This window comes from Balaenoptera ricei, chromosome X (genome assembly GCF_028023285.1).
Source record: "Balaenoptera ricei isolate mBalRic1 chromosome X, mBalRic1.hap2, whole genome shotgun sequence".
Lineage (NCBI taxonomy): Eukaryota > Metazoa > Chordata > Mammalia > Artiodactyla > Balaenopteridae > Balaenoptera > Balaenoptera ricei.
In genome coordinates, this window is record NC_082660.1 from 115,661,129 (window position 1) to 115,674,720 (window position 13,592).

The 13,592-nt window shown below is 55.3% G+C and overlaps 1 protein-coding gene across 7 annotated transcripts in view; it reads right to left on the reverse strand.

Annotated features, from left to right (window-relative positions):
* Window positions 1–1,744: 1,744 nt before the first annotated feature.
* The window catches only part of ELF4 (E74 like ETS transcription factor 4), a 47,815-nt gene continuing 35,967 nt past the window's right edge, over window positions 1,745–13,592 (reverse strand). For 4 of the 7 annotated variants that reach the window (XM_059911065.1, XM_059911064.1, XM_059911067.1 and 1 more), the window contains 8 exons: window positions 11,588–11,759; window positions 11,081–11,173; window positions 9,493–9,684; window positions 8,539–8,622; window positions 8,270–8,462; window positions 7,205–7,582; window positions 5,786–6,344; window positions 4,394–5,168 (listed from right to left, as the gene is read on the reverse strand). In XM_059911065.1, the coding sequence (XP_059767048.1) occupies window positions 4,674–5,168; window positions 5,786–6,344; window positions 7,205–7,582; window positions 8,270–8,462; window positions 8,539–8,622; window positions 9,493–9,684; window positions 11,081–11,173; window positions 11,588–11,759 (2,166 nt within the window). In that variant the 3' untranslated portion in view covers window positions 4,394–4,673. Of the gene's footprint in view, window positions 6,345–7,204; window positions 7,583–8,269; window positions 8,463–8,538; window positions 8,623–9,492; window positions 9,685–11,080; window positions 11,174–11,587; window positions 11,760–13,592 lie in introns of all 7 variants that reach the window. The other 3 variants (XM_059911069.1, XM_059911070.1, XM_059911068.1) reach the window with 3 other exon arrangements.

Consider the following 13,592-nt stretch of genomic DNA (forward strand, 5'->3'; position numbering starts at 1 on the left):
GGAAAGAGCCAGCCCACCACTTAGCATCTAGGCTGACTTCGGGTGAGAGAGAACCTAATCTTTCGAGCCTTCATTGCTCCATCTGCCAAATGGGGCTCAATTTACTGCCGAGGGAAGAAAATCATACTGAGTAAACATGGCTGTTTAGCTGAAGTTAGTTCCTCCTACATGCTGAGGTCGCGAGCTGACAGTTAATGATGGTCTTACCAGAATGTTCATTTTGGGGGTGCAGTGTTGAGAGGGAGGCCCTGTTCAACTCTCCGTGCTCCGAGGAAGGATGACCCGCGATCCGTTTGGGTTGGGGGGGGGGCGGAATTGGGCGGTAAGCTCCTGCCCCTTCCATATTTTACCCTATGACGGGGAAGCTTCTTGGGCGCTTTACTGTGTCCCGTCCCTGCTAAGACAAGTGCGTGTGTGGTTCGCGGAGGATGAGGTCCGCCCCAAGGGCGGCCTGCTTAGCTCCCAGGGGGAGGGGCCAAGTGCTGGAGCCTTCTGGACCCCGCAACGGGGCGGGCCAGGCTCCACGTGTTCCCCGAAACCACGGGTTTCCATGGCGAGGCGGGCTGCTAAGCTGCAGCGTTGGGCAAACGGACTCGGACGCCTCCCAGGAGCCCGGGCTCACGCCGCGGGCGGTCGGGGCCCTCCGCGCGCAGACGGCTGTCGCGGGTGCCTCGATCACTCTCCGATTTCAAGGTTGAAAGCGGCGGTGCGTGCAAATGTAGCTAAAGGCAGGCCGCGGTGGGGAGGTGGCCAGGCCGGGCGCCCCGCGGCTGGGGGCGGCGGCCCGGTCTCACTCCCGCCGCCCGTGCGAGAGTGGCGGCCGGCGCAGGAGGCCAGGCCCGCCGCGTGCTCACCTGCTAGTCCCGGAGGCTGGGGGTGGGGGGCGACGGGGCGGGGCCAGGGCGCGACCGGCCAATGGGGAGAGGGCATTCATTCGACTGCTGAATTCCCTCTGGAAAGGGGAAGGGGAGGGGGAGGGGGCCGGGGGGAAAGTTCCAAGCTACGGAGCGATGGAAGGCCTTGGTGGGGGCCGGAGCCGCCCAGGGACAGTTTGGGGCGCAGGGGCAGGACTGAGGGAGAGGAAGATGCCGGCCGCGGCCGCCTCCGCCAAGAGCGGCGCGCCCCGCCCTGGCCGCCTCTCCCTTCCCGGGCTCCGCTGGGTCACCCGCCCGCCTGCGCCGGCTCCATAGCGCCACCTGCTGGACGCCGGCCGCACGCCTGGAGTGCCAAGGCGGAGGCTCTCACAGGCTGCGACCGCCTTGGCCTCCCAGGCCTGGGAGCGGCCGGAGGGCAATGAGCTCACCTCGGATCCAGCGGCTTTGGAGCCGGAGGCAACCGCCTCTTTAAAAATACATGATGGGGTCAGAAAGACTGCGACCGTGAGAATAACTTCTTGTTCCGCCCCTCCCACAGGGCCTGACACTTCTACCACTCAGTCCCACCCAGGGATGAGGAAATAGTGATGAGTCTGTCCCAGGAAGGGGGCAGCAGAAAAGGGCAGGAGTTCAGAGTCTTCGGGGCACCCGGTGGCAGCAAGGCACTGCTGGAAGCAGCCTTGGTCTCCTTGTGGACCCTGCTGTCCTCGGGTGGCCGCAGACGTGGGCAAGGGAGGCAGCTGCCTGCAGTGCTGTATGAGGGGAAAAAAGCCGTGGTAGCCCCCAAGTATGGGTTGTCCTTTTCTCGCCCCTCTTGCCTGCCTTAGTATAGGGCTGAAATCCCCATGATTAGAAACAGGACTCATTCATTCTTTCAATAAACATTTATTGAGCACCTACTGTGTGCCAGGCACTGTGCTAGGCGCTGGGGATACATCAGTGACTAACACACAGTCCCTGTCCTTGAGGAGCTCACAGTCTATCGGAGGGGAAACATACATAAACACATAGCTAAGGAGCTACCATGTGCTAAGTGCTACAATAAGAGGTATATACAAAGTGCTGTGGGAGCTCAGAGGAGGGAGTAATGCATCAGCTGCTGGGGGTGAGGAGCAAGTCTCTTGACTCTATTAAACCATTGCAAAGGCAGGGATGTTGTTGCCACGTGACCCTGGTTGAAATGAACCTGTCTCCTGAGGCTCTCCTCTAGCCCTCTCCCATAACTATATCAGCACAGGTTAGTTTATCAGATTAGCTAATTTAACACTTCGAGTAGGAAAGAAACTGGACAGGGAAGTTTCTTTAGGGGCAGGAGATGTTCAAAGTAGTAACAACTCTTGGGTGCTAAGGCTGGGGGGTGGGGTGGGGGTACCATGAGGGCACTGAGCCAGGGAGGGCAGGCCCTGGGCAGTGGAGCACCTGGGGTGAGTGCCTGTGCAGAGGGGAGGTCGGAGGTCACCTACCTCAAACTTTGGTCCCCCATCTCTCACCAGCTCAATCAGTAACCGTCCGCTGATGCTCACTAGTTGCTTCGTAGTGTGCCCTGCTCTTTGGGTGATACAGTCCCCTGCCCCTCAGAAGGTAACACACTAATTGGGGAGACTAAATAGGTTCAGGTCACTGAAGATTTGAGTAACAGTTTGTGATTATTATAGAGGAGATGTCACAGGCTGCTCACAATCAGTTGCCAAAAGAGTGGCAACTGCAGCAAGTTTAAATGAACTCACTTAAGGATAGGCTGGTCTGGGGAGGCAGCTTCCATGAACCAAGACTTGAAGGATGGATACAACTTAATTGGTACTAGCGGGGTGGGAAGACCATTCCGGTTGAGCAGAAGCAAGTAAAGCAAAAGCACAGAGGTGGGAAACTCCAACAGAGGCACATTCAAAGTCCAGCCAATCCATCCCTTTGACTGGAGCAGTACACAGGTCAGGGGAGCAACGTTGAGCCGATTGGGGAAGTCAGGCCCTGATGGTGAAGGGCCTTGCCAGAAGGTCAAAGACTTGGGAACCTGTCTGAAGACAGAGCTGATGCTAAGCGCAAAGTACTTCTGGAACGGCTGCCCTGAGCCCTCAAGTGCTCCCCCACACCTCCTCCAGGACCCCTGGACTGCCTCACGATTCAGAAAATAAAGGGTTAATGCCCAGCTGCTCAGAACAGGTTGGAGGTGAAGTATTTTGAGTGTCACCCCGACCTGGAGGCATCCTGGCAGAGGAATAACAGAGGTGGTGCCCTGGCAGATTGGACGGGCTGAGTCGGATCACCCCGGGGGGCTGCCAATATGTCTGGGGAGGGGGTTAAGCTCTGAGTGAGTTTCAGCTAGGCTGGGACTGTGGAAGAATGGCCAGATTTGAGAGACAGTGGGGAACTGCGCTGGAGTTCAGGAAATGGGGAGGGGACAGGGTCAAGTGAACGCAGCCATCAGCTGGCTCTGAAATGTCAAGCTTAGAAGGTCAGGAAAATGGTGGCACCATTAACAGAAACAGGCAAGTCATGACGGCCGTTTTGTTTCGAAAGGTTTTGTGTGTGTGGAGGACTTTCAAAAATCCATTGTTGACAGAGGGGCACTCTTTGAGGGACTGACAGGCATCCAGGTAGAACTATCCAGCAGACCGCTAGAAATGTGAGCCAGAAGCTGAGGAGAAGAGTGAGGGCTGGAGCTCTAGATTTCAGACCCAACCCAAAGAGCCCTCCTGGAGCCAGGAGGATGGATGAGGCCCTTGGGGGCACCCACACGTAAAGTGGTAGATGTGGAGCCAGCACGGGCACAGAGGGAGAGGGTGACGGAGGGCTCGGATGAGCCCAGCTGGTGCCGAAGGGGATGGGAAGTAGTGTCATGTGCCGTGAGGGCTCACAGGGGCCAAGAACTGTGAAGAAGACCTTCGTATGATGAGTTCTATGGGGTTGGGGTGAGGGGGGCAGGGCCACTCTTAACCCATGTGGCACCTTTGTGCCAAAATTACTTTTAAAGGTGACCCTTTTCAAGATGCTTTACTTTCCGCCACCAGGAAATGGTCATAATAAACTGATTTTATTAGAAAAAGTCACGTTAACGCCAAGCGCTGGAGACGTGTAAGAAATACACCTGCACAACCATATATGCTTCCCTCCTGGGGGGAGAAGAGGGAGAACAAGAGGACGGGCTTGGCAGTGACCAGGAGAGAAGGGCAACCAGGGGAGGTAGTTAGGTCACGTGGCTGGTTTTGTGCCAAGGACATAGCAAAGGTCCTGAGGCACTGATTCACATTAACCAAATTCATCAGATAATATCACTGTTTCCAAGGCTGACACATTAGAGCTCTTAGCCTGGCTCTGAAACTTGGCGGAGAGAGGAAAGCGAATTCACAGAAGAGAAAGGGGACGGGATGGAGGCCCCAGGTCGAGGGGTTGACTTCACGAGAAAATTGGCTGAGCCCTTCTCAGAAAGAGGAAAGACGGAAGGAAGGCACGTGGAGAGACAGGAGGGACGGGAAGCTCACAGCTGCTGGCTCCCATCTTCGTGGAGGAGGAATCAGGGTGAGGTGAGAAAGCTGGAGATCAGGGGCCGAGGCCCACTGGAGGTGGTCTGCTGCAGCCGTCGCGGGAGTGGCTGGGTGGACCGACCTGTGAGGGGAGTAGAAAGTAGGCTGAGCAGCAAGTAGGCACGAGCGGGGACGGAGGCGGGCCCAAAGCACATGGCTACTGGATTATCCGACTGTCCCCGGCACCACCTGCCAGCAGGGAAGCGGCAGGGGCAAAATTAATCAGGAGGGAAGCCAGGATCCGGGGTGTAGGGCAGGGCGCCCGTGAAGGCTGGTGTTACAGCCCGAGCCCTTGGCGCAAATATCCAGCTAATTTAGCCCCCCTCCCCCTGGGGACTTTGTGGCTGGGTCTGCCCCCGGAGGGGCGCTTCAGCAAAGCACTCCGGGGAGCTGACGTTTCCGGCCTGCTGGCTGATGACTGGTGGGCAAAGAGGCTGAGCCCAGGAAGAAAGCGTCTTCCCCAACACACATGCCCATTGAAGGTCTCCTCCCCTGGACCTGCTCCAGCTCTGTGACATCTCTCCAGATTTGGGGGCTCCAACCTGTACCCCATAGGCTCAGAACAACCGAATCTTGGTTTGTACAAAGGGAACCGGAGAAGGCTTTCCCTTAAAACAGAAAATTCCCCATCTCTGTGGCTGACCCACAGAGAGACACACACCCTTGAAGACCTCACAGCTACACCCCCGTCCTCACCAAAGAAATGGAGATACAGACCCACGAGTACACACAAATACGTACAGAGATATTCACATACGGGATAGTAAATACTCTGTGGAGGGAAAGAAGATGGTGAAATACAGCCAGGTGAAAAGACTCTTTTCACGAAGCCCCTACCCCAGCCCTGGCTACAAACGTCTCAGGAGGTCTGCCCTCCATCACCAAGTCAGCCTATTACCCCGACAAGAACATATCCCCTAGTGCTCTTGAAAGCCGTGGTCTGACACCAGGGATGCTCCGACTGGGCCTGTCTTGGCCATGGTGACGCCAGGCAGGGGTGGGGCACGGGGGTGTGGTGTACTGACACCCCACTGAAATATAAGGGCAGGTGCACTACTTAAGTCAGTCTCTCTTAGAGGAAGTCCGTATACAAATGCTGCTCAACTTTGCCTGGTGGGTCACACTTCCCCCCAAGCCCTCCGTTTATATGTCATGGGGCTCCATCTTAATGAGGGAAGTGGGGTTGAATGGGGAGAAGGGGGCTGGGGTTGGGGATCTGGTCAGCAGGCTCCCAGATGTGGTCACACTAGGCTCAGCCGTAAACAGGGACCCTGAGCCCGAGGAGAGCTCAAGTTCAGCCACCGGGGTCAGCCCAACAGTGGGGCGGCTGGGAGGAGAGAAAGTCTGGTTTCCCAGAAGGCTCGGATTGTGGGAACCCCTTGAAACTACCTGGGCTGGAAGTGGCTGAAGGTGAGCCTGATCCCTCAGGAGCTCCCTCAGGGTCTCTTCAGGAACCAGCAGCCCCTCCATGGGGGCCCCAGTCATCATGCCCTGTACATAGGAGGAGGGCCTCAGCGGCCCCTCCTTGACCCCAGGGGCTGCTGTGGCACCGGAAGTCCTGATGAAGGCCGCAATCACAGTCCCGGGGGGCTGAGAGCTGGGCCCGGCTGGGCCAGCCCCTGTGACCGAGGGTGGTGCTGGATTGGTCGCACAGTTGCCCCCAGCCAGAATTTGGGGGAGGCTACTGAGAATCAGCGGAGCCCCTGGTGCGGCCACCTGGTTCTCTTGGAAACTGGTGTTCAGGGGGAAGGAGGCCTGCAAAGTGAAGGTGTCCTTGAAGGTCGAAGCAGGCGGAACACTCTGGAGAACGAGCTGGGTTGAAGCAGTAGTACTGGCAGGAGGCCCGTTGGTCAGCACGGTGGTCAGCGGGATGGTCTGCAGGGTCAAGGCCGAGCCTGACCCGACAGGGGCCACTCCTAGGTGGATGTTGCTGGGCACTGAAGACGTACTGAGGAGAAACAGAAAACAGATTTGGTTCAGGTAGGAGGCTCAGAAGGAGGGCACAGGAGGAACGGAGCCGAAGGCGTTTTCTTTCTTTGTCGTCACTTTGGCTACCGTTTGTTGAGCACTTAGTAAAGGTCAGGGATCATTCTAACTGGCTGGCATGCAGGATTTCACTCAATCTTCCGATCAGCCCATGAGTTGAATAAGATTAACAATCTGATTTTACTGTGTGAGGAAACAGGAACAGAGAGGTTATGTAACTTGCCCTAGACCACACAGCCAGTAGCAGGGACACATCAAGGCTTTCTGACTCCAGAGCTCGCGTTTGTCACCGCTCCACTCTACTGCCGGCCCTCTTCAGAAGAGCATCCCTGTGGCCCACACCAGCATAGTAACAGGTACATACATATAAGCCAGGCAAGGCCCAAAGTTTTCATGGAAAATTGGAGGCACCTTAGTGTGGACAAGAAGTAGCAAGAGCTTTCCTGGTGGGCTTGGAGGGCCTGAGGAAGGCAGGATGTAACATTCTCTGTTGCCTCTTTTCTGGAGTGGAGGAGGCTTGGGGGGATGGGCCCAGGAGTGGAGGCTCCCGGTGGCTGCTTGGGGAGCACTCTGGGGTAACAGAAACAGCCCCAGCTGGCAAGAGAAGCCCCCCAGGTCAACAGCTGGCTCGGCCGTTACATTGGCGTGTGACCTCAGGCAAGTCACTTTTCCTCTTTTAACCAACAAGTGTCCCACTGGCTTCCCAGGGATGCCACAAGGGTCCCAGGAGACCCGAGAGAGTGCGGAGCTTTGCAAGAAGCTGAAAACGCCCCCCATCACGAGGTACTATGGGAAGACTTGGAACGACCTGGGTGCACTTACCTCACAGCTTTGGTGCGTTTGGCCTGGCTCTCTGGTGGAGAGACAAGCACCGTGGAGGTAGTGGGGATCTCCTCGTCTAGAGACAGTCCCGATTCCAGACTCGCAGATGGCTGTAGACCAACGTGCTGAACCTTTGGCTTTTCCCAGGAAGTGGCGCCCCTGCCATGCGGGGCAGCTCTGGATGATACCCTGGAGCTGGCTCGCCGGGTAGTGCTGCTGGACGAGGTGGAGGGAGCGGAGGCCTGAGGGGATGTGGCTGTGACTTCACTTCTCTCATCCTCGTCTTCAATCACCACCAGGTCCTTGGGCATCTCCTTAAACTGGTACACCAGCCTCTGTCCTTCCACTTTGGCAAGGATGCCTCTTTGGTAGTAATATCTGTGGGACACGGGGCAGAAAGTGGGGGGTGAGCCAGGGACACACCACCCTCCCGGGCAGGGCGCGCACGAGGTGGAGGCTGGTCGGGGAGCCAGACGGGAGCCCAAGGGCAAGGGAAGGGGTAGGGCCAACTCTCGGACTTGGAAGGCTTTTATGAAATTTCTGATCTCTCCCCCTGATGACTCAAAGGGTCCACAAGAAGGGATTGCAAACGCTGATCCCCATCCTGCTTTGGGGCAGAGGACGGGGGTGAGTGAAGGATGGGAGGGGGTGGACGATGGGGATTCAGCGGTCCCCCAACCTGAGAGACCAACCGTGGGTAAGTCAGGCCCATCTTCCTGGGCCCCTAGCTTGCAGAATGTGAAGGAAGCCCTTCTTGGGGATGGGGGGCCCTAAAGTTCTCTTTCTGCTCTAAAAAGAAAAAAGGCTAGGACAGAAATGCAAGAGGAAGGGGACTGTCCCTCCCAGGCGGGACCTGGGAAATGGGCTGGGGGGCAAGCAAACGGGAGGGTCACAGGAATTCCCTCCTCCGAAGAGTGTCCCGGTGACCCAGGCCACAGGAGCGAGGCACTTACACATCACCCAGACAGAGCCCAGTCTCTTCAGGGAAAATTGGAGACCCCTTAGCGACGGGACTCCTTGGACAGAAGGAAGAGCTTGGTGGCCCCTCAGGGCAGGGGCTCCTACCTTAGTGCCCGCCCCATCGTCTCATAGTTCATGTCAGGCTTGTTCTTCTGCTTCCCCCACAGCTTGGACACCGCTTTGGAATCCACCAGCTTGAAGATGCCTTTCTCTCGCTGGGTCCACTTGATGTACTTGGGGCAGGTGTTCCGGTCTTGCAGAAGTGCGAGGAGGAACTCCCACAGGTAGATGGTGCTGCCTGCAGAGCGGCGGGCGGTGAGGGGGCACCCAGGCCCCCCGGCTCCCTACCCGCCTCACCTGCCTCCCCGCCGTACCTTTGCCATCCTTCGATTTCTTCCGAATGGGTATGCTGGGGTCAGTGACGGGTGAGGTACTGCGGTTGCCCTTGGTCTTCCGGACTGTGGGGGGATGGTGGGAGCAGGATGAGGCTGAGCCCAGCCAGCGTGAGCGCTGAAGGGCAGGCTCCTGAGAGGGAGGGCCCAAGTGCTCGCCGAGTTAGGGGTGGTGAGGCAGACAAGGAAGAGGCAGGTTGGGAGGCCCAGGGTCACTCTCCACAGGCATAGCCTTCAGGTGCCCGCACCTGCCCAATGGCCCGCCCTCGTTTTCAGGCCCCAAAGGTAGAGCAGAACACCGCTCCTGTGTGGGGCAATGCAGTGCTTGCCGATGAGCCACCTTTAGAAGATCAGAATCTGCCTCGCCTCATTTTTGAAACAAAAAGGCAGCCTAAAGGCGTGACTGTGGTGCGGATAAGTGTGGCACCAGGGTTTGCTTGCCGCACGGACACGGCAGTATCGACCAGCCATCGCCTGAGTAAATCAATAACACTGGCGCTTGGGAAAGCCCAAAGTCCTCTCCCATACGTGGTCTCGGCTCCGTAAGCTCCGAGAGGGAAGATAAGAGCACGGGTTGAGGCAGAGGCCCCCAGAGGGCCAGGGACTGGCCAGGGGGCCAAGCCCGGTGTCTGAACACTCAGTACAGGATGCAACCCATGGGGATCATTGGGTTTTTAAAAGTTTACATATCTGCTGGGCAGATGGGGGTGGCCTGGGCAATGTCAGGCTTTGGGCAGGCCACCTGATGAGGCCCGTCTTTCCAGAATGGAGGACTTTCTGTCCACCCCGCCACACCAGAGAGCTGTTCTCTTAATGTGTCTGTGAGCCTCACCCCGACACTCACCCCTACTTATGGTCTCCCTGAGCCCCTCCTACTGCCCACCACCCTGAAGGAACACTCTCCCTCCCCCCCCCCTCCCCCTTTCTCTCTCTTACTTCTCTTCTTCGATTTTCCAGTCTTCTTGGCACTTTCTTCTCTGGGGACCTTCTCCTCCAGACAGTGTTCCTCCTGGTCACCAGTGTCACCAGCCCTGTTCAGGGCGTCGGGCTCAGAGACAGGAAACAGGTAGTTGGGCAGAGTGACGGCTGGAGCAGGGTCCGGGTCTGGAAGCATTTCGGAGGTGCTGACTGCAAGAAGAAAGGCCTGAGGTGGCTGGGGCCCAGGGCACGGCCTCCCAGTGCCAGTGCGCAAGAGAGCGGCGGGCTCCTGGGGGGGCGGGGCGAGGCGCCATTCCCCACGGTCCCAGACACAGGATACACCTGAAAACGCCTCCCGTGTCTCACAACACTAGGAGAGGAAACATCTGCAGAGCTGTGGGCACGAGCTGGCCCCAATCACGGCGGCCACGTTTATAGCCCACTGCTGGTGGTGGGGAAGTTCCAGGTGACACCCAAGGAAAAGGGCCACCTTGATTTAGTCATCTACTCATTTCACAACCGGAAGGGGCCTTAGACATCATTTAGCCCAATTCCTCTGCTTTTCTGGTGAGGAAACTGAGACCCAGAGATGGCAGAGCATGTGCCCAAGGTCACACAGCAAGCTGGTCACACATGCCTGGTACATGCAGGCACTCAGAAAATATTTGTTGAATCCTGAATGAATATTAGTGACAGAGTCGGGGTTAGGAACGCTAGGATTCAGAATTTGCAGCTTCAGGGCTTTCTTTCCCCCACTGTGTCCCAGCGCCTCCTTGGGAAGGGGCAGTTGGGGCCAGGAATCCTCCTGTGGCGTCACGGCAAGTGCCTGGGGGGTGCCGAGGGAGAAGCCTGCCTCGGGGGCCATCGGAGGAGGTAGGGGCCAACCTCCCAGAACAGTGAAGGGATGAGAAAGCTCCCAGCCTGGTCCATTTCTAAATAAGCCACACCCTGCACGGTCTTCCTGGGAGCTCAGCAAGACAGCAGAGGGGCCTGAAGTTACCCTGGCCAATAGTATTCAGCCTTAAAAAGGAAGGAAATTCTGACACATGCTATACATGGACGGACCTTGAGGACATTACATAAGTGAAATAAGCCAGTCCCTCCAAAACAAGTACTGTAAGCTTCTACTTATCTGAGGTCCCTAGAGGAGTCGAATTCATTGACACAGAAAGTAGAATGGTGGTGGCCAGGGGCTGAGGGGAAGGGGAAATGGGGAGTTAGTGTTTCATGGGGACAGACTTTCAGTTTTACAAGATGGCAAGAGTTCTGGAGAGGATGGTGGTGGCCGCACAACATAACAAATGTACTTAATACCACGGACCTGCACACTGAAAAATGGTTCAGGTGGTCCATTTTATGTTATGTGTATTTTACCATAATTGAAAAACTAGGAAAAAAAACCCCCAAAGAGTCACCCTGGCCATCTTTGCTTGTCTCCAGTGCCGTCCTGCCCTTCCCATTCCAGCCAGAGCCAAACAGCACGTACACGTGTATATGGGTGGGTGTGGGTGCGCACACATGTCCCTGAGAATCTAATACACGGATGTGATATTTTTAAATGGAATTTTGTATTGCTTCAACTTAAGGCGCCAGGGTTCAAACTTACAGATCTGCTTCTCATCCAGGATGTCATTGGGAGACTCGACGTTGAGCAAGACTTCAGTGGTTGACATGGTTTGCGAGGTTGCTTCATTGTCATCTGGTGCCAGGTTCCATGATGTGGGGGAGAAGAAAAGTTCCCTCAGGGCATAAGGCAGTGGATGCAGCTACAACCAGGGCCAGCTCAGAGAATGGAGCTAAGGAGCCCAGGGGCAGCCGGGAGGGGACCAGAGCGCCTCCCACCCTGATTCTCCACCTTTCTCTACACCCATCCCAGCTGGTCTCCCCTCACTGTCCCGCTCCATCTCAGGAGATCATGAATCCATTTAGGTGGTTTCCTCCTCTCTGAAGTGGTACTACCTCCTGCTTATCCTAATCACCCCATCTAATTTCCACCTGTTGGGGGCCTTGACCTTGGCTGCGTGGGGTCACTAGAAGCCATTGTGGACTACTGTTCCCTGAAGACAGAACCCCTTTCTCCTCCACACCTTCTCTGCCCAGGAAGGAAACAGACCTGCCAGCAAAAAACTGCCCTCCAGGATCTGATCCTGAGTCATGCACAAGGTCCCGTCTGTTATGATGCCATTGTGAACGTCGTCCAGCTCCAGGCCTGAGTACAGATGCAGTAATTCGGGGTAGGGGACCTGCTCCACGATCACAGCTGGGAACACTGAGGGGTCTTCCAGCTACGGAGAAGAGAGGGATCTGGTTCAGGGCTCACCCGCCTCTCCCAGGAAGCCCTCCGTACCAGAATCTGGCCCTTCTTGCAATTCCTAATTCTTGGATCCCTCAGGGGCTGTCCTTTGTAGGGCATGACATTGCTCTGGGTCCAACCTCACTAGGTGATGCTTTGAGTGGGTTCTTAATTAATAGAGATGGGTTAACTCTGTACCAGCTGCACTCAACCAAGGGCAGACAGTTCTAACTGGTCGTAGTTATGGGTTAATCAGTGACCAGGGTTAGTGCTCAGTCTATGAGGATAAGGCTCATTCTGAAGCCAGTAGGAAAGGATTCGTCAATGGCAAGGGCGAGGGACTCAGCCTACCCTCAGGGTTGGGTACCAGGGTTAGGGGCTCAGATTGTGAACATCTTAGGGCTCAGTCTGTGGTGATGAGAGTAGGAATGAAGACAGAAGAACAGAGGCATTATAGAGGTAGGAAGGTGAGGGCCTAGTCCCTGCCTGGATGGGGGGAGGGTTCTGATTTCCAGCTTGATTCAGTGGGTGCATGGGGATACTCTTCTTGTTAAGGGGGAACCCAGAAGGACGTGGAGCAGGTTTTTGGAGAAAGATAGGGAGAAAGTGTCTGAATATGGTGAGTTGGAGGTACCACTGAGGTATTTAAAATGGAGATACCTCAGGGAGACAAAAATATGTATCCAAGAGCTCATCCCTGGGAGTGGATAAAATTATTGGCATGAGAATTTGACCCCCAGAGGACATAGTTGTTCTAGAATCAAACAAAGCTAAACTTAAAAAATGAGTGCAATCACCACTGTTTTTTAAAAATGACGAATAGGGGCTTCCCTGGCGCAGTGGTTAAGAATCTGCCTGCCAATGCAGGGGACATGGGTTCGAGCCCTGATCCGGGAAGATCCCACATGCTGCAGAGCAACTAAACCCATGAGCCACAACTACTGAGCCTGCGCTCTAGAGCCCACAAGCCACAACTACTGAAGCCCATGCGCCTAGAGCCCGTGCTGCGCAACAGAAGCTACCACACCACAACAAAGAGTAGCCCCCACTCGCTGCAACTAGAGAAAGCCCGGGCACAGCAACGAAGACCCAATGCAGCCAAAAATAAATAAATTAAACAAATTAAAAAAAAAATGACGAATAGAAGGAAATATACCAGGATGTTCATAATAATTATATTTTGGTTGTGGGACTTTGGGTGATTTTTTTTCTTGTCTACTTGTCTGTATTTTCCAAATTTTCTTTCATGAGTCTGTTAATTCTTTCTTCATGAAAAAAAGAATGAGAATGCTCAGTTCTGCCTAATGTTCCTGAAGGATCCAGAAGAATAAAATCGATGAAACGGGCTTTGGGTTTGGCCGCTGGGCAGTCACCCGGCTAGAGCAGTTTCAGGGGAGTGCTGGGGTCCCAAAACACATTACAACAGATCTCAGAGAGGACGGACAGAGGGAGGCAGGCAGGTGGGCGTAGTGATTAAGGCCACAGAGTCTAGAGCTACCTGTCCAGTACGATAGCCACTAGCCACCGGTGACTGTGTAAATTTTTTCAAGATTAAAATTTCAGTTCTTCAGTTGCACCAGCCATAGTTCAAGTGCTCCATAGCCACATGGCCCCACATTGGACAGCGCAAATCTAGAGCATTTCTAGCATCTCAGATAATTCTATTGCACTGTGCTGATCTAGAGCCAGACTACCTGGGTTTGAAACCAAACTCTGCTATTTACGAGCAGTGTGATCTTGGGCAAGTTACCTAACCTTTCTGTGCATCGGTTTCCTCCTTTATAAAACTGGGGCGATCATATTATTGACCCCATAGGGTTTTTTA